Genomic DNA, 19,652 nt, shown 5'->3' with positions numbered 1-19,652 from the left:
TCAAAGAGTTCCACAGGTTGACTCTGCATTGTGTGAAAAAATACTTTCTTTTTTTCTTTTTTTTTAAGACTATGGCCGTTCTTATGTTCTTAAAGAGAAAAATGCTTGGCTACATTTTGGCCTTACAAGAATTCAGAATTTTTCTTTAAATAAAAGTGACTATTATCTTACTCTCAACAATTATCGCTGGATTTTAAAAACTGATTTTCCAATATTTGCTACTAAAAATATGTACCAGGTGCAGTCACTTGTTATAGGGGTGGTTTGGAACCACACACATTTGATAATTAAGGGACACCATAACAAACATCTTACCTTGTGTGTGAGCAAGAAATAGTGAAAGCAACTTTCTGCTGTGTCTAAGTGCTCTGCTGTGATATTTAGATTTTTCTAGGGTTTCTCTGAAACATTTCAGTGTGTCTGTCACATCAAGAGGGACACAAACTAGGGCTTGTGCTTGACTGCCATCTAAAAGGAAGTTGTAATTAGGAACATTTTTTTATATTTTACAGTGAAAATATAAGAGCATAGGTATAGTTGAACAATTTCTCAACTATTAGACAAAATAAATTTAATACACTGGGCTGATTAGATTTCCAATTGGTTTATGAACATTAATCTAAAGCATTAACAGACAGTCAATAACACTACTTTTAAACTTTTCAGATATGTTTTATTGTTATAAGTAATAGATGGAGCACTGGGCACCAGAAGTGAGAGCAAGGATACTGTCTTTATTGTACTCTCAATGTCATCTATTGTTCAGTGATTTTACCCAATGTCCTTAATTCAACCCCCACACCCTCTCTTGTACATGAAACCTTGACACATATGTGATATTTAGAACCATGTCTTCAATTTTCCTACTGAAGGACCTGTCAAGGCTTTAAACTTTTCACTATTATCCAATTTGAATAGATTTGAAAAGCTCTTCTTATCATTACAACACACCTGAGCTATCTAGTCCCTTTCAAAACAATATTTCTGAAGCACTCATACATTTGTAAAAACAAAATTCAACAGTTTCTAAATCTGTATGAAAGAAATATTCTGAGGTAGGGCAAAAATTAATGCAAAACAAAATTTTTTGGATAAAGAAAGGACTGGATTATGTCGGAATGTGTTCTGACCTGTATAAGTATCTGGCATCTCAGGAACAAAATGGTGTCCAGAAACTTTCACTTCATTAAATGTGCTGGCAATACGCAACTGTTTTCCAATGAAGTTTCTGCAATTTATCTAAAAAAGAAGGTTTTCCACTTAGTCACTCGTTTATACTTAAAACGGCCAATATTTTATAATGTGGGTTCCCCAAGTTAGGCACCTAAATCCATATTTAGATGGCTAAATAAAAGAGGTCTGATTTTCAAAAATACTAAGCACCTGCAATTGCTGTATAAATCAACAAGAGCTTCAGATGTTCTGCACCTCTGTAAATCAGGTCTCTTATTTAATAATATAGATGTAAAATCACATGCCTAACTTCAGGCATTCAAGTTTGGAAATTTAGGGCCAAGACATCTACGTACTTAAAACTATACCTCATTTCTTGCTTGCCAGAATTAAGAACCATACAATGACATGCAATACACTATTACATATCAGAGCTTTCAATCTGTCATGTTTCTCATAAAATATTAAGCTTATCATATTATTAGGACAAATGAGTAAGAATCATGGTATGCTCCTTTAGACAATTAAAAAGTCCATTATTTTTTAGTGGGCTATATATCCAGAACTGGTATAAACTGCAGAGTTACATTAACTTCAATGAAACTATGGCAATTCACACCAGATGAGGATCTGGACCAATATATGTCTGTACAGAGCATAGCATCCTGCCTCTCAAAACTGTCTGAGGGTAAATGATCTGGAGAATGGGATAAACAGTGAGGTGGCAAAGTTTGCAGATGATACTAAACTGCTCAAGATAGTTAAGACCAAAGCAGACTGTGAAGAACTTCAAAAAGATCTCACAAAACTAAGTGATTGGGCAACAAAAGGGCATATGAAATTTAATGTGGATAAATGTACAGTAATGCACATTGGAAAAAATAACCCCAACTATACATACAATATGATGGGGGCTAATTTAGCTACAACTAATCAGGAAAGAGATCTTGGAGTCATCGTGGATAGTTCTCGGAAGACGTCCACGCAGTGTGCAGTGGCAGTCAAAAAAGCAAACAGGATGTTAGGAATCATTCAAAAAGGGATAGAGAATAAGATGGAGAATATCGTATTGCCCTTATATAAATCGATGGTACACCCACATCTTGAATACTGGGTACAGATGTGGTCTCCTCCTCTCAAAAAAGATATACTGGCATTAGAAAAGATTCAGAGAAGGGCAACTAAAATGATTAGGGGTTTGGAACGGGTCCCATATGAGGAGAGATTGAAGAGGCTAGGACTTTTCATCTTGGAAAAGAGGAGACTAAGGGGGGATATGATAGAGGTATATAAAATCATGAGTTGTGTGGAGAAAGTGAATAAGGAAAAGTTATTTTACTTGTTCCCATAATATAAGAACTAGGGGCAACCAAATGAAATTAATGGGCATCAGGATTAAAACAAATAAAAGGAAGTTCTTCTTCACATAGCACACAGTCAACCCATGGAACTCCTTGCCTGAGGAGGTTGTGAAGGCTAGGACTATAACAGGGTTTAAAAGAGAACTAGATAAATTCATGGAGGTTAAGTCCATTAATGGCTGTTAGCCAGGATGGGTAAGGAATGGTGTCCTAGCCTCTGTTTGTCAGAGGGTGGAGATGGATGGCAGGAGAGAGATCACTTGATCATTACCTGTTAGATTCACTCCCTCTGGAGCACCTGGCATTGGCCACTGTCAGTAGACAGGATACTGGGATGGATGGACCTTTGGTCTGACCCAGTATGGCCGTTCTTATGTTAGGTGTCTTTGAACTAATATATTAAATATGATTATATAAAATTAGTTTTTATTATGCCATTTGAGACATTGCTTTCAAAAATGTAATTATTTTTATACTACCTTATTGTAACATATCGCACAGATTACTGTACACTTGATTTTAAGTACATCAATCTTATTTAAAAAAATCTTAACTTTAAAAAAAATGTTTTGCTGCCATTGGGGTCTTACAACGGAATTTGCTGGCTGTCTTTAAGTTTGCCAAATATACAGAATCATGGCTTTGAGTGGTAGAAAACTCTGAATGTATGAATTCCTGGTGCAGGTTTCTCATGTTCTTCTTCATTGGCTTTTTAAGTATTCAGGCTTACTCAATATGAGTAATTCTGACCTTTTTATGGGTTAAGTACTCAAGTACATAGCAACAAAGCAGTACCTCCAGGGGCACAGTTTAATTAATCAAGAAGTGCATATGGCACCCAGATATATATTCTCAGTTAAAAGGGATACTGTCAAGCATTTTAGGCCTCAAGTTTAGATTCTGACCATGTGATGGCATGGAGGTACCCAGTGTGCCCCCTTTCAGTGAGGCCTCGCACACCACATGGGCCCTGCATCTGTTTTCCTTCCCCCAAGTTATAAACAAGTCCAGACAGACATCTTTATCAAATAACACTTCCCTTTCCAGGAGTCTCATTGATTAACAATAGTCTTCAACATAAGTAGGACCTTACTCAGCTATACACAGGGCATTCATCCTGTCTGGCTCTGTCCAACTAGTGCTCTCTGGTTTCTCTCTTCTACCCTGCTCTGAGAAACGTCTCTGTTTAAGGAACCCTTCCCAGTTCTTCTCTGAATTACTCCTTTTCAGACCCTCCTTAAAAGGAGTCTCCTAGCTCTCCCCCCTGGAGCTGGGGTATATTAATTAGATTCTCCGGTCCTTCTTAAGCAGGAGCCCTCCTCTTTGGAGAGGAGTTGTAGGTTGACCAGCTGTACAGCCTTTGCCAGCTTCTTCTTCAGCTGGCCTCTTTTCCTTTATTAGCCCTCAAGCTTCAGGGATCTCAGCAGGCCAGTCTTTCCTGGCTGATGCCTCCTATTATCTGACCTGCTATGGGGGAGGAGGCTGCATTTATGCTGGTCCCCTTCTGCCAGCTCATGCCCATTTGGTTGGGAGAGAGGGAAGCCTTGCTCTGCCCTCTCTGTAAGGCTCCTGGCCTCAGCCCCTTAAAGAAACAGCAATGGGATTTCCTCCTCTACACGTCTGACTCCCGGGACGGCTTCCTCTCTCCCAATATTTTCCAGGTCCTGGTATCTATAATCAGACCTTTCAGAGTCTTAAAGGGTCACACCAGATGGCAGGGTGGACCAATCATTAAGCAGTACTGCTATTAAGAGGCAGAGTACCCTGTCACATACGCATAATATGGTGTAGTTGCATAAACTTTTATCTGTATTGTTCATTAATTTAATCTTAAAGATTCCTGTTTGACAACATTATGAGAAATCTTATTAATCTGTTAAAAACACAATAAATTAAAACATTTTTCAGGATTTAGTTCACAGTGAGATTCAGTATCTAAATAATTAAATAAATAGTTCACCTTGTTTGCATTATCACCCTGATATTTTATGAAATGAGGCTGAGGACTATCTGGGCCTCTGAATTGCTGTATTCTCTCCAGAAGTTGTCTCTGTGCATATACCAGCAGTGGAGTCACTTGTTCTGCATATCTCTCACTGGAAAAGGCCAAGTAATATTACAAATCAAAATTACTTATGTTTTAAATGAATAATCTAGCTTTTTCCTCTCCATACGCCCTTAAGTGTTACTTACTGTGTAACTGTGTTAAAATGCAAGGCTATATGTACCAGTGCTTCCCATTTCTTCATTTGGTATAAGAGCTCTATAGTTCTAAGTACCAGACCACATATCCATCTCAAGTCAACCACATTGATATCATCAAGAGGGCAGCAAAAAGTAAGATTAGAACCCCCGTCCTCATCAGCAATTCCTCCTACACAACTTGGAACACAGAAATCTCCTTTGGGATCAAAAATCTATGAGTAGAACATAATACATTATAATGAACAGTTTCAAAAGTTAATGCAATTAATTGTATTGCAATGAACAATTACATAGTTTTAATGTAATTCTTTCTAGATTGCTTTTCTTTTTGCCCATTTCCTTTTGTTCGCCATATAGACTCTCCCCCTCCCCCTTTGGGGGTCATTGGGCTCGGTTTTGTTTTAATCAATGGTTTGGAAGGCACTCCACATACTTTGTAACAGGAACTAGAGCTAGTTGGGAAGTTTTTGAAAAACATTTTTTTTGGTCAGAAAATGTGAATTTGTTGAAACCGAAACTGTTAACAATCAGTTTCCCATTTTGAACATTTTTGATGAAAAAGTTTCAAAATTGTCAAAAAGTTACATTTTTTGGTTTTCATTTTAAATTTTCATTTTCAAATTTCATTCCAATTTTTATGTCAATATTTAAGTTAATTTATAGTAAAAATAAATTTAAAAGGTTGGAATCAAAAGAAAGTATTTCAAAATTTTCTAAACAGAACTTTTAGATTGATCCAATCCAAAACAAATTTCAGATTTTTGGTTTGCAAAATTTTCAAGATTTCGACTTTGCATCCTGATTTGAGATGGGAAATTTTTCAAAATCTTGAAAATTCTCATGGAAGAGGAAAACCATTTCCTGCCCAGCTCTCATGGGCAACATAGAAACTGAAAGATAAAAGGAAAAGGTAAATGTAAAATTGAGGCAGACAGTAATGAGAATGGATGGCTTCAGTTTTTATTGTCTCTTGTAAAGCAAGTTTTTAGAAGGCAAGTTATAATTCTACAAGTTAAGAAATACTGTTGTTCTGTACAGGCTGTATTATGGGCAGTAGTTTGAAGTTACCAAAATCAATGATCAGTGCAAAAAAATAATTTCTCCTGATTCGTTTCTCCATTTTTCCATACCATTCAAAGAACTAACTAAAATAGATATAATATATGAATAAAAATACATGTTTACCTTAAGGGAATTACTAGTTTGTAGTTCAATTATCATATCAAGGATCGCATCTGATGCCAAATAGAATGGCAACCAGATGGTGCTGATAAGAAAATTTCTGGTAATAGGAAATAATCCTTGAAGAGAATGTGAATGCTTGGCAACTGACAGCGCTTCTTGACTATAGTTCCAAAGCTCTCGACAGGTATTTTGAAGCAATGTCCAGTGGCCACCACGATGAGCGAGAACCTATATATAATTTTTTCAAAATGTTGTTATATTTTCAAAGTATAGTTTTGAACAAAGATTCATTCCTCTATCTCAAAACTTAGATAGAAATAATCCTTTAAAATTATGAAGATTTCCTTAAATTACTCACCCTCAGTAAGAACTTACTTAATACATTAATAAAATGATAATCATAGAAGTGTAGGACTGGAAGGGTTATTTAACACAGAGAGGTTATTTAGTACAGTTCCCTCCATTCAAGGCAGGACTACGTAATAACTAGACCATTCTCGTGACGGGTGTTGTTTTTAAAAACCTCCAATGATGGAGATTCCACAACGTCCGTAGGCAATTTGTTCCAGCGCTTAACTACCCCGACAGTTAAGAAGTTTTTCCTAATGTCCAACTAAACCTCTCTTTCTGCAATGTAAGTCCATTGCTTCTTGTCCTATCCTCAGAGGTTAATGAGAACAATTTTTCACCCTCCTTCTTGTAACAACCTTTTAAGTACTTGAAAACTGTTATATCCCACTTCAGACTTCTTCTCCAAACTAAACAAATCCATTTTTTTCAATCTTTCCTCATATGTCATGTTTTATAGACCTTTAATCATTTTTGTTGCTGTCTTCTGGACTTTCTCCAACTTGTCCACATTCTTCCTGAAATGTGGCACCTAGAACTGGACACAATACTCCAGCTGAGGTCTTATTAGCAATACAATTTATAATTGTATAGCACCTTCCATTCCAGGTTCTCAACCTACTTTGCAAAAAAAATCAATACATTTAGCCTCACAATATAATAATACATAAGGGAAGTAAGTCACTTTGCCAGTGATGGAGAATCTACCATGACCCTTGGCAGGAGTGATGGAAAAAATGCTTCCTATTATAAAATTCAAAAGTACACAATTATAACCTATTAGCAATGTCAGATACAGTGGGATGAATTCTGCCCTTGCAACCTCACTGAAATCAGCAAATACAGCCAGGAGAGCTGGCTGTATTTTAAAGAATCCTTATTGAGGTTGCAGGAACAAACCATCCCGATGTGTAGAAAGAATAGTAAATATGGCAGGCGACCAGCTTGGCTTAACAGTGAAATCCTTGCTGATCTTAAACACAAAAAAGAAACTTACAAAAGGTGGAAAATTGGACAAATGACCAGGGAGGAGTATAAAAATATTGCTCAGGCAAGCAGGAGTGAAATCAGGAAGGCCAAATCACACTTGGAGTTGCAGCTAGCAAGGGATGTTAAGAGTAACAAGAAGGGTTTCTACAGGTATGTTAGCAACAAGAAGGTGGTCAGGGAAAGTGTGGGCCCATTACTGAATGGGGGAGGCAACCTAGTTTCAGAGGATGTGGAAAAAGTTAATGTACCAAATGCTTTTTTCACCTCTGTCTTCACAAACAAGGTCAGCTCCCAGACTACTGCACTGGGCAACACAATATGGGGAGGAGGTGACCAGTCCTCTGTGGAGAAAGAAGTGGTTCAGGACTATTTAGAAAAGCTGGATGAGCACAAGTCCATGGGGCCAGATGCACTGCATCTCAGGGTGCTAAAGGAGTTGCAGAGCCATTGGCCATTATCTTTGAAAACTCATGGCAATCAGGCGAGGTCCCGGATGACTGGAAAAAGGCTAATGTAGTGCCCATCTTCAAAAAAGGGAAGGAGGAGGATCCAGGGAACTACAGGCCAGTCAGCCTCACCTCAGTCCCTGGAAAAATCATGGAGCAGGTCCTCAAGGAATCAATTTTGAAGCACTCAGAGGACAGGAAAGTGATTAGGAACAGTCAGCATGGATTCACCAAGGGCAAGTCATGCCTGACTAACCTAATTGCCTTCTATGATGAGATAACTGGCTCTGTGGATGAGGGGAAAGCAGTGGACGTGTTATTCCTTGACTTTAGCAAAGCTTTTGATACAGTCTCCCACAGTATTCTTGGTGGCAAGTATGGGCTGGATGAATGGACTATAAGGTGGATAGAAAGCTGGCTAGATCGTCGGGCTGAACGGGTAGCCATCAATGGTTCCATGTCTAGTTGGCAGCCGGTATCAAGCGGAGTGCCCCAAGGGTAGGTCCTGGGGGCAGTTTTGTTCAATATATTCATTAATGATCTGGAGGATGCCGTAGATTGCACCCTCAGCAAGTTTGCAGATGACACTAAACTGGGAGGAGTGGTAGATACGCTGGAGGGTAGGGATAGGATACAGAGGAACCTAGACAAATTAGAGGATTGGGCCAAAAGAAATCTGTTGAGGTTCAACAAGGAAAAGTGCAGTGTCCTGCACTTAGGACGGAAGAATTCCATGCACTGCTACAGACTAGGGACCACGTGGCTAGGCAGCAGTTCTGCAGAAAAGGACCTAGGGGTTACAGTGGATGAGAAGCTGGATATGAGTCAACAGTGTGCCCTTGTTGCCAAGAAGGCTAACGGCATTTTGGGCTGTATAAGTAGGAGCATTGCCAGCAGATCGAGGGACATGATCATTCCCCTCTATTCGGCATTGGTGAGGCCTCATCTGAGTACTCTGTCCAGTTTTGGGCCCCACACTACAAGAAGGATGTGGAAAAATTAGAAAGAGTCCAGTGGAGGGCAACAAAAATGATTAGGGGGCTGGAGCACATAATTTATGAGGAGAGGCTGAGGGAACTGGGATTATTTAGTCTGCAAAAGAGAAGAATGAGGGGGGATTTGATAGCTGCTTTCAACTACCTGAAAAGAGGTTCCAAAGAAGATGGATCTAGACTGTTCTCAGTGATACCAGATGACAGAACAAGGAGTAATGTTCTCATGCTGTAGTGGGGGAGGTTTAGGTTGGATATTAGGGAAAACTTTTTCACTAGGAGGGTGGTGAAGCACTGGAATGGGTTACCTAGGGAGGTGGTGGAATCTCCTTCCTTAGAAGTTTTTAAGGTCAGGCTTGACAAAGCCCTGGCTGGGATGATTTAGTTGGGGATTAGGTCCTGCTTTGAGTAGGGGGTTGGACTAGATGACCTCCTGAGGTCCCTTCCAACCCTAATATTCTATGATTCTAGGAATGGAGTTTGTCATGTTTACATTTGTCCACCCAGAAGGCTTGTCTACATGGGGACTCTTAGGAATATTAAGACAAACCAATTAAAGCTGTGTAATGTGCATAACTCAAAACACAAACTTATATATGGATGCTCTCATTCAGAGATAAAGTGGCTTTATTTTGCTGTAGCTTTTATCCATCTAGAATTATTTTTATGTGCACTGTCTTCATAGCTTTAGTTAATTTCTCTTAACTTTCATGAGTATCCCTGTGTAGACAAGCATCTCATTTCATATAGGCAAACAGAAACTAGAAGGTAATGATTTCATCACTGTCAAAGGATTTGATCCTTCTCCCAGTGATGTTTATTACAAAACTTACATTGACTTCAGCTGTAGTAGGACTGAGTCCAAATTGGGCTAGATTTGAACCAATAACAGAAATTCTTTATCTGCCAGGACTTTAGTTTTGTGTTTCTCTTGCAAGAGTTGATACATTCCAAGTAAGAACTTTTTACAGAGCTACAAAAATAATTTTTTACTGTTTTGTTTTGTTTTTACACTTAGTTTTGGAGAGTCTACACAGCACCATGAGAGTGAGCTGGGACTCTCTTTTGCCACACACAACAGAATTATTAACTAAATTCCACTTGCAAATATGTTTCAGTCTTTATTTTTTGTAATGTCTGATTCAGAAAGAACATGCCTTGAACTTTCTGATCACTGGTTCAATTTGCAGGGCTGACAAAGGAAATAAAATTATAAATTGAGTAAATTTGATATGGTAATCATGGAGACACAATAAATATGGAAAGCCCACAATGCCACTTTCAGAATATAACCCCATTTTCAGGAGGAAGATTTAATCAGTGCATTTTTATCTTTCAGTGTTTACAGATAGATAATACCATAGGCTGATATTTTTCAGGTGAACATTAAAAGGTTTTATTAAGTATTGTTATAGATGTTTTAGATGTTTATTACATTATCAAATGTTGCCGTAGAAAAAATAAATCCTCATGAAATTAAGACTTGGCAAGTAAAGAAAGAAGTAATTTGAAAAAGTATTATATTTTGAAATGTACCCATACTTACAGTGCTAGGTCTACACATATTCTACTAACGACACAGGCTCTTAAAACATTTTTTTAAATGTTTCCAAAAGCTTTGTATGTTAATAATATTCAGAGCCGTATATTACTTCACTCTATGTCACTTTTTTTTTTTTAAGTGAGAATTTAGGTGAGCTGGGAGGAACAGAGGGGGTCCCAAAAGAGCTACAATTAAAATAGTTTTTAAAACATCAAGATTGATCACTTATTCACCATGGCCTTCAACTCTTCTAACAAAAGATATAAACAATCTAAATAAATAAGTCTGGCAATACTTTAAGGAAGGATTTAGAAAATATGGTAAGGAAAAATTATGAAAAAAGTGAAAGATGAAGTAGTTATGTCAAGTACGAAAAAGTGTATATATATGATATACAGTGTTTGAACATTTTCCTAAGGATGAAAAATCACTCGTTTTCTCCCATTTAAAAGTTTTTTGAGGTACTGTAGTATTTTTAAAAAACTAAATAATATAAATCAGTAGTAAATATCTTAATTCAAAAGTGCACTTTACCACTGCTCTTCTTAAATGCAGAAAGGTTTTTGTGAAATGCTCTAACAGAATGGTATTAGACATAGGCCGTTCATGCTCTCTGGCGGAAAGAGTAATGGATAACTCTGTATCATTTGTCATTTGAGATCGAGGAGTATCTGCTTCACTGAATTTAATGCTGTGCTCCGAAGATTTATCAGGATCTTAAAATGAAAAGATAATTGGTTAAAACTAAGTTAACATTCTCAAAAAACATAAGAAAAATCACATCACTAGACTTAAGATGTTAAAGCTGCACTTAAATATTCAAAAGTCAGGAAATGTCAAAGCTAACATAATTTATAATTATTTTATATACCATTATTTTTATAAATAAGTTATATTTATATCATAATATATTTTTAGTGAAGTGGAGGTCAAAGTAGTGATGGGAAAATTGGTTGAACCAAAATAGTGTGCCTAATATTTTGTCCATCCTCCAAACCAAACCAGAACCTCTTTTCTATTAAGAATTTTTTCTCCCTGAAGCCAGGCAGTTTTTAGGGGAAGTGGCCATTCAGCAAGCTCCCCAAAATCCCACTGGTGGCAAAGCCCTCTTTGAAGGGAAAGTGGTGGGGGGAATGAATCACACTCTCTTTTTGTGACAATGCTTGTTGTGGGTAAAAATTACTTAGCTCTGTAATGAGACAAGGTGAGTGATGGAATATCTTTTATGGGACCAACTTCTGTTTCTGAAAGAGACCAGCTTACACAGAGATCTTTTTAGACCTGTTCTTTTTCAGGTACCTTTCCAAGTCCTTAAGAAGAGCTCAAAAGCTTACCTCTTTCACCAACAGAAGTTGGTCCAATAAAAGATATTACCTCACCCACCTTGTCATTCTAATATCCTGGGACCTACATGGCTACAACACCACTGCAATTAGCTCTTTAGTGGTAGGTCTCCTTCACAGGGAATTACAAAATCTAGTAGCCTTTGAGTTACAGAGAAGTCTTACTGCAAATGGTTTTTTCAGGTTGAAATGAAGCTTCTCTAGTATTTGAGCTCTAGAAAAAAATATGTACTTCCAGAATTCTAGAACACAGAAATATAAATGGCTCTAGGGTTTCATAAATTCACAGTGAGCTCTGAGTTGTAAATAACAAGAAAGACTTGAAAGTACTGCTTAGTTTCAAGGTAGCTGCTGCAGAGAAACCCAGGAAGGGCTGGCATCTAGTTACTACTACTCCTTAACATGGACAGTATATGTTACTTGAGGGGACAAGTGAAATGATCATGTGCTCGGCCCTCAGCCAAAGACCCTGGAAATGGATCTGCAAAGTTAAGGAAGCTAGAACTGTTTGGAAGAAGAAGTGGTTTAACTTCTAGGGAGTAAACTGGAAGCTTATCAGAGGACTGTAAAAGAGAGGCTCTTTATCTGAAACATATCTGCCCTCCTAACCTTTATATACTGAAACTTTTAACATGTACCTTCAACTAACCAAACCTTTGAATCACTTAATTTACAATCATCACTAGTTCAAAGACAGAGCCACTCAAGCAGCACTGAAAAGAAAGCTAGTGGGTGACAGTAATAATATACATAAAGGAATTTAAGAGGGAGTTTGTGCAGGAGTGTGGGACTCAGCCCTCCCATAATAAAGAAAATAAATGTAAGCCACATTTTGGATTTCAGGTCTATGATAAAAGGAAACATTTCTTCACACAATACATAATTAGACTATGGAACTCACTGTCAACAGGATGCCATTAAAGCCAAAAAATTAGCGATTCAAAGAGGGACAGAACATGTAAATGTATAGCAAGGATATCCAGAGTTATAACACTCAAAGTAGCAAAAAGAATATCAGAAGGCAGATAAGACCTCCTGCTTCAGGGCTTAAGCCAATCTTTAACTATGAGGATTTAAGATGAGACCTTCTTGAGGGGAATATTATCTTACATCTGCCTCTATGGGGCTTCTTGCATCTTCCCAAAAACATCTGGTGTTGGCCAGTATGGCAATAGCTATGTACTTATGTATTCCCCTCTCATCTTTCTGTCAAGGTCACCACACTGCTAAAAACTCTCCATAGCAACAATGGCCCCTGAGGAAAGCTATAAAAAAAGATAATACTTTTATAGCCAGAGCTGCTATAAACACCCAATATCAAGACGAGTCTCCTTTTGTAGTATGTGTGGGGAAGGAAAACACAGGGGAGACTTTTGGGATCTAGGAAAGCCAGAGGACCATTTCCAATCTTCCCCAAATGGAGGTATAAATGACTCGCCCAAGGTCACAAAATGAACCAGTGATGGAGCTGGGAGTAGAATCAGGGGTCTCCTGATTCCCAGTCCTAATCTAACCTCACCATCTCCATACAGCGTTTTGTCTGTAAGAGGTGGTTCATAATTCTGACAATGTTAAATAAGGTAATGGAGAAAGCTAGGTTAAATAGATTTAGTCTGTTCACACATTCATAACTGTTACCAGTTATTTTTCTGCTACTTCCTGACTGTGTTCTTTTAATCAGCAAGTGACTCAGGGTTCCTATGTTGTCATCTGTTCCTCCTCTCACGACTATGATGCCAGAATTATTTAATGAGAATATTTCAGGGTCCAGAACATCATAACTGGAGGGGGAAAAGAAATAAAAAAATAATTAAAAAATCTAGATATTGTATTAAAGACGACTTCCAAACACATTCATAATATTCATTCCACCATCACTGAATTTTGATTATTCTTCAATTACTTTTATAAGTCTTAATGAATTATGGTCAGAAGTTTTAAATTCTGAAAAAAATAAGACAAAAAGAATGCTCTATAGCACAATTCCAAAACCTTCAATAGACTCAGGAATAGTGCTTTCCTGACTTAATAAAACAAAAATACTATAATAATCACCCAAAACAGTACAAGTTCACTGTTGTATGATGTAAGATTTGCTTTACTCTTGTGCATAGGAGTTATAAATTTTTTCATGTAACCTTATGAGGGGAGCTAGTCATATGACCAAATTGACCAATGGGATTTTAATTAAAAATGTAAGCATTAGCATTAATAATACATTCAATGTTTTAAGTATTACAGTACATCATACCTGTTCAAATGTTGTAAACTGCAAACTCCAATATTATATTGCTCTTCCAGCCTCTTTTTAAACAAATTGAAGTGAGTAATTGCCAGATAAATGTTCATCTGAGACTTCCAGGGCATCTCCTCAAGACATACCTGATGGAACCTTTTTCGTTTTAAGTAATTACTAACAATTGGATTCAGCAGTACTACCAGCGTGTGAAAAGCTACTTTTTCTATCTCATCTCGCTGTTTCCTAAACAAAAACATGTTAATGATTTTGTACATTAGCAGAACAGATGTTGTGCCTTCCAAAGCAATGATGGAGGGAAAATGATAAAGAGTACACAACAGAATAATCCCATTATACATCAACAGACTTCTACTAGCTCAGAAGCACATTATACATTTCTATAAAAAGGACATCTACAGCTGTGATTTTACTGAACCAGGACAGGGTGTATTTTTCTTTTTCAAATATATTTAATTTTAGAGATATTTACAACATGCAGGTCAAATCCTGATACTCTCTCTTTTATTACTGATTTCCAAGGGAGTGTTCTCTGAATAATGACTGAAGAATTAGGCTCTGTGTTGTACTCTGTCATTTAAATATGACATTGCAGCAAGTACTATATGAAATGTGACACTAGAAGGTACTCTATAGCCTTTATATCTGATAAAACAATATTTAGCCTTCTATTGCCACTTGTTGAATCCACCACACCAAAAAAAGTCACAACTGGATCATGAGTTTCTACAGCAGTTTCAAAATACAAGGCTGAAATTCACTGCAGATATTCTCATCAATGGGCTGGGGAAGTAATAAAAAGGAAACTAATTTTTTATTTAGTATTCATGCACTGATATTTGCAGAAACTTTTTTAAAACGACAGAATATGTATGTTGGAATGAAATTTTTCTCAACCCATATTTCCTTGACTGATTTTGCATCTGAAATCCACAACTGACCCAATACATTGCATCTGCACAGGCAACCACCATTACCCGAAGTTGAAGATCTTCAGAGCCCAACACTTGTTGGGCTTGAAACACTAGAAGAACCAAGAATCTAATCTTCTGCAATTGGTCCTAGAGTAGGAAATCTTCTTCTAAATTTCCACGTGAATGATCTACTAGGATTGATTAAAAGAGCTCTTCCTCCAACTGATCATGTTTGTTTATTTATTTAGGTATTTTTATATAAAAATCTCATTACTAGAAGAATATGGAAGGTTGTTTCCCTTTCCAAGTGAGCTTTTTACAGTAGGCTGTTCAAATAGTAATGTATTTGAATGTCCCATTTCTTAGTTTGAAGATAATATTACCACTAGTTTGATAAATATTCTGGAAACTGATTGACATTCCAAAAGACATTGATATGAACTGGAAACATTTAGCATCCACAGCAAAATAGAGGAACCATGGATGTCAGTATCTTATTGGGACACGGAGGAAGGACACACAGGATACCATGAAGGCTATGTGGTCCTCTAGTGATACCTCCTGGTCAGAGGTACTGAGGTTTACATTTGTCTTACTGATTCATGAATTCATATGTTTTAGAGCCAGAAAGGGCCATTAGATCATCTAGTCTGAGCTCCTGTATATCACTGGCCATTACCTTTCACACTGTTAGCTCTGTATGGTGCCTAATAACATATGTGACTAAAAAATTCCTCCGAGAAAGGCATCCATTTTTTATTTGAAGACCTCAAGGGATGGAGAATCTACCACTTCCCTTGGTAGATTGTTCCAGAGGTTAATCACCCTCACTGTTAAAAATTTGTACTTTATTACTAATTTGAATTTGTCTGGCTTCAGCTTCCAGCCTTTGGTTCTTGTTATTCCTTTGTCCTCTAGATTAATGGGCCCTTTAATGCCCAGTATTTTCTCTCCATGAAGGGGCTTTTCAATTCTGGTAAGCCAACTCGAGTGATCTAACGCAATTGATAAATAGAACCCTCTGGCCCATCAAGACAGGGCCTTAGAGAGCTTTTACTAGATGGTCTCTGAAAACTATGACACGGTTGAAAGGCTCCTGAATTAGATTAGCCATGAGATAGATTTTGTGACCATGGTTTGAAGCACATGTTATACCATGCCAAAGTGTTGCACAGAAGAGGGTGATCTGTGAACCTGCTGTTATACTCAATCCCTCCTGGAGTTCATTCCCTTTAGCATAAATTTAGAAATGAAACAGACATCATTACAAAGTAAATTTCCAATAAAGTTAATTCTACTTTTATGTAGTGAGTAGAAATGGTGAATTCTAACTCTGTCAATTTACCTTTGTGCTTCTGGAGATTTCCCCAGACTTGGGTGTCTCAGGAAATATTGTCTAAGACTCTCTCTTCCTCTAAAGGGGGACATTACTTCTTTTCTTGGTTTCTTCAAAGTTGATGCCTGTAGGGGCTTAGAAAAATATTTGCTATGTCACAAACTAATTAAATATTTCATATCTAGCTCTTTAGGCACATTAATTGCATCTACATCACTATTTGCATTCAAAATGTGTTGTAGTTCACTTCTGTATAAATGTAAATGGAAAAATAAGAGAAAATATGGAAATTTGTCAAAATATGCCATTGAAAGAAATATTATGCATTCCAGAAGGTTATCCCAGAAAACTCTTTTTGCAGAAAGAGAGGATACCTCAGATGTTTCAAATTGGGGTACTGGTCAGGATCCAAAATAATTCTATTTCACTTATCAATATTTTTCAACTCTGAATCATCACAGTTCTTTTCCTGTCACTTTAAGAGAAATTCTGATACTGCAAAATCTCTGGCTTTATTTCCATATATTATAAATTGTAGTGAATGAAAACAGAACTACACTGAGAACTATTATTAGCTGGATTCAATGAAACTGTACTGGGATAAGAAATTTCTAAAGAATCAATCACATAAATCACTAATAAAGATGCCAGAGGATACTAATTATGCAACAGAAGCAGGAATTTTAGGAGTTGTATGAAAGCTATCAAATGAGAAATTTTGTTATCCTTTACAAATTCCAAGAAGATAATGGTATTACAGACTTTTGTTTTAATTTTTTTATACATATTAGTACTTGGACACTTCTTTAAAATCTCCCTACAGAAATATTTCACAAATTGCTTGAAAAAATGCAGGATAAAGACTTTAATTTTGTTTTTATATATATATATATATATATATAAGTAATTCCCTGGCAATCTTACACATCTCATGGATTGATCATTACCTCTTGATTTTTGTGCAGGAGCACATCTCTCTCAGCAGTGCCAGTAACCTGTTTCAGTTATCTCCCCTCAGACTCTAATAGAACCCAAGCATGTCCAGAAGGCTCTGAGGGAGAACACTGTTCCACCAATAGACTATTCTATCGATAGTTTGATAGAACTGTATAATTCTCTTTTGTTCTCAACTATCAATAAAGTGGCCCTTAGTAGTCTTTTTCTCCAGCTCCATCATTAAATGTCACCATGGGTTACAGATGACTTGCAACAACTAAAGCTAAGAGAGTGGAGGCTAAAGTGATGTTACTGATCCATAAAGCCCTAAATGTCTTGAGACCTGTCTATTTGAGACATCACCTCTCTTCGCGTGCAATGGTAACACAGTTGTAATCAGTGGAGGCACTCATGCTAAAGTCCCCTCAGTTTCAAAGGGAGCTGCTGAGAAGGTATTCTCTGTGAATTTTGTAATTCATTACCCTTCCTTGTCTGAAATAGCTTATATCTGTTGGCCTTTAGGGAATACTGCAATGCCCATCTCTTTTCCTGGACTTTTAGACCGGGGCATATTGAGGTTTGGAATTTCCATCCCAAAGACTAGGAATTATGCCTGTTTCCATTCCTGATGTTTAATTTTGTTTGTATTATTGTGCTTATATTGTTGCTATATGGTAATGATATTTAGCTTTAAATAAAAACACAACTCACTTTTTGGAACTCCACTACTGCTGTTGTGTACCGCTTTGCATCTTCGGATACATTGAGCTCACTAACTTCCTTTGCCAAAGTTCCCTTGGTACCAAGAAAGTGGTTATTCCTCCTAATAAACAAGCAACAACATTAAATGTTAGTAATATATTAATTAAGGACCTGTCTGCGGGAAGAGCTAGGGTACCTGGAATTCCTATGGACTTCAATGAGAATTGTGGGTGTTCAGAATCTCAAAGGAGCCTTGTCCTAGTTTCTTAAATGCTATTATTCTTTATAAGTCTTTGCAGACTCTACTGTATATATAAAGGTTTATAGATAGCTTAATTACATCAAGCATTATTTTTGTTCTTCCAGTTGCATTAACTAAAAAGGCTTAGCTCACTAATACTAGTGATCCAGAGAAAACTCTATCCTCCTGATGTCACTGAGACACACCCAATGGTCATATTGCTGAGTAGAGTCTGTAAAAGAGAGGCTTGGGCAGCTATTCATGACAGAAATGGTCTTTACACAGACGCAGCAAGGGACAAATATCCCCTCACAATAGGGTGTAGTCTCTGAGGCTGTATAGCTTTCGAGGTCTATGGAACTTTAGCAGGCCAGTAGCCATGGAAGCAGTATTACCTTGGATGGAGCCCTTATACTTTATAGTCTTTGTTGTATCTGGAATTCTGAAGACAGAACCCAAAATTATTTTTTGGGTTCTGTGTTACTACTGTAATCTAAAGTTACCTTCTTAAGAAATCTTTCACACTGCCTGTCCATTCCAGTATTCGTTGAAATTTCTCTTCATTCAGTGTTTTGTGCAAAACTTGAACAAAGAACTCAAGGAAACGAGGTTTCTTCCTGAATTTCATTACTATGTTAAAAATAAAATAATGTGCAGTTATCATGTGCTTTCTTGTATTAATATTCTAATTGTTTTCTGAATTCTGCTTTATATTACTACTTTTTATTAGATGATTTCTCAAGGCATATTAATATTATGTTCCACATAGACAAAGGCAAGCAATTGCTAATATTAAAATCAGATAGTTCAATGGTATACAGGATATAATCCATAAAACATTTTACTATCATTTAGGTTCCAATCCTGCAATGAAAACCATGTTAGTAAAGGTAAAACACAGTTCTTGCTGCAGGATATAAGTCTTATTTTGCCAATTCTAGATTTGTTTTAATTATTTCTAGTTTACACTCTGTGCTATCTGGCCACACCCCTCTCATCTTTGTCACCAAGAAATTAAAAATACCTTTTGTCCCAGTTTAGGCAGTGTTAAAATTATGGTGAATTATGTTCATTTTACAGTTTTGTCTCCATTGATATTTTGGATTCTATTGCTTTAAGCATAAGAGGAGGCACAGCCCAGATTTCATATACCTCATATTTTGCTTTGAAAACATGAGCAAACTTGAACTTCAAATTTTAAACTCCTCTTCATTAAAAGGGAGTTTCCTGTTGCAGAAATGGCGTTGCTTTTTATAGAAAAATTAACAAAACATTGCACTTTTTTCAAAATAGGCCCATTTTCAAGTTAATCAGCCAATGTGAAAAAACATCACATTTTCAGTAAAGTCATAATTTGTTACAAATATTTCATGCACATATAAATGCATCTCCATAAGAAATATTAATAACTATATTGCTTTCAAATGATAAAAGGATAAAAATGGAAAAAATGTTTTCAAATTGTAAAGTGCTTATTACAAACAATGAAGAATAAAAATAACTTCTTAATTATACCTATTACTTTATCAGTATTGGATTTTAAAGAAAAGAAACATTGACAACAAAAGCAAAATCCAGTTTTCCTACCTTCCCTGTAGGCATTCTTTGTTGCCCAACATGAAATTATAGGGTAGAGAAAAAAAGGATCCTCTTGTCCTGTAATCTCTGGTCCAGCACCTA

At 36.8% G+C, this 19,652-nt stretch overlaps 1 protein-coding gene across 1 annotated transcript in view; it reads right to left on the bottom strand.

Moving 5' to 3' along the window:
* Positions 1-19,652, bottom strand: part of CFAP54 (cilia and flagella associated protein 54) — a 199,539-nt gene that overhangs the window by 93,680 nt on the left and 86,207 nt on the right. Inside the window, exons 28-39 of the mRNA XM_026649001.1 lie at positions 19,560-19,649; positions 18,476-18,602; positions 17,741-17,852; positions 16,103-16,227; positions 13,838-14,068; positions 13,225-13,367; positions 10,778-10,959; positions 5,925-6,152; positions 4,728-4,951; positions 4,495-4,630; positions 1,131-1,239; positions 316-468 (exon numbers count right to left, since the gene is read on the bottom strand). Of these exons, the coding sequence (XP_026504786.1) occupies positions 316-468; positions 1,131-1,239; positions 4,495-4,630; positions 4,728-4,951; positions 5,925-6,152; positions 10,778-10,959; positions 13,225-13,367; positions 13,838-14,068; positions 16,103-16,227; positions 17,741-17,852; positions 18,476-18,602; positions 19,560-19,649 (1,860 nt within the window). The remainder of the gene's footprint in view (positions 1-315; positions 469-1,130; positions 1,240-4,494; positions 4,631-4,727; positions 4,952-5,924; positions 6,153-10,777; positions 10,960-13,224; positions 13,368-13,837; positions 14,069-16,102; positions 16,228-17,740; positions 17,853-18,475; positions 18,603-19,559; positions 19,650-19,652) is intronic.

Source organism: Terrapene carolina, unplaced genomic scaffold (assembly GCF_002925995.2).
Source record: "Terrapene carolina triunguis isolate 2854851 unplaced genomic scaffold, T_m_triunguis-2.0 Scaffold68, whole genome shotgun sequence".
NCBI classification, from domain to species: Eukaryota; Metazoa; Chordata; order Testudines; family Emydidae; genus Terrapene; species Terrapene triunguis.
Note: the sequence above shows the minus strand (reverse complement) of the source record. Positions and strands in the feature narration are given on the sequence as shown.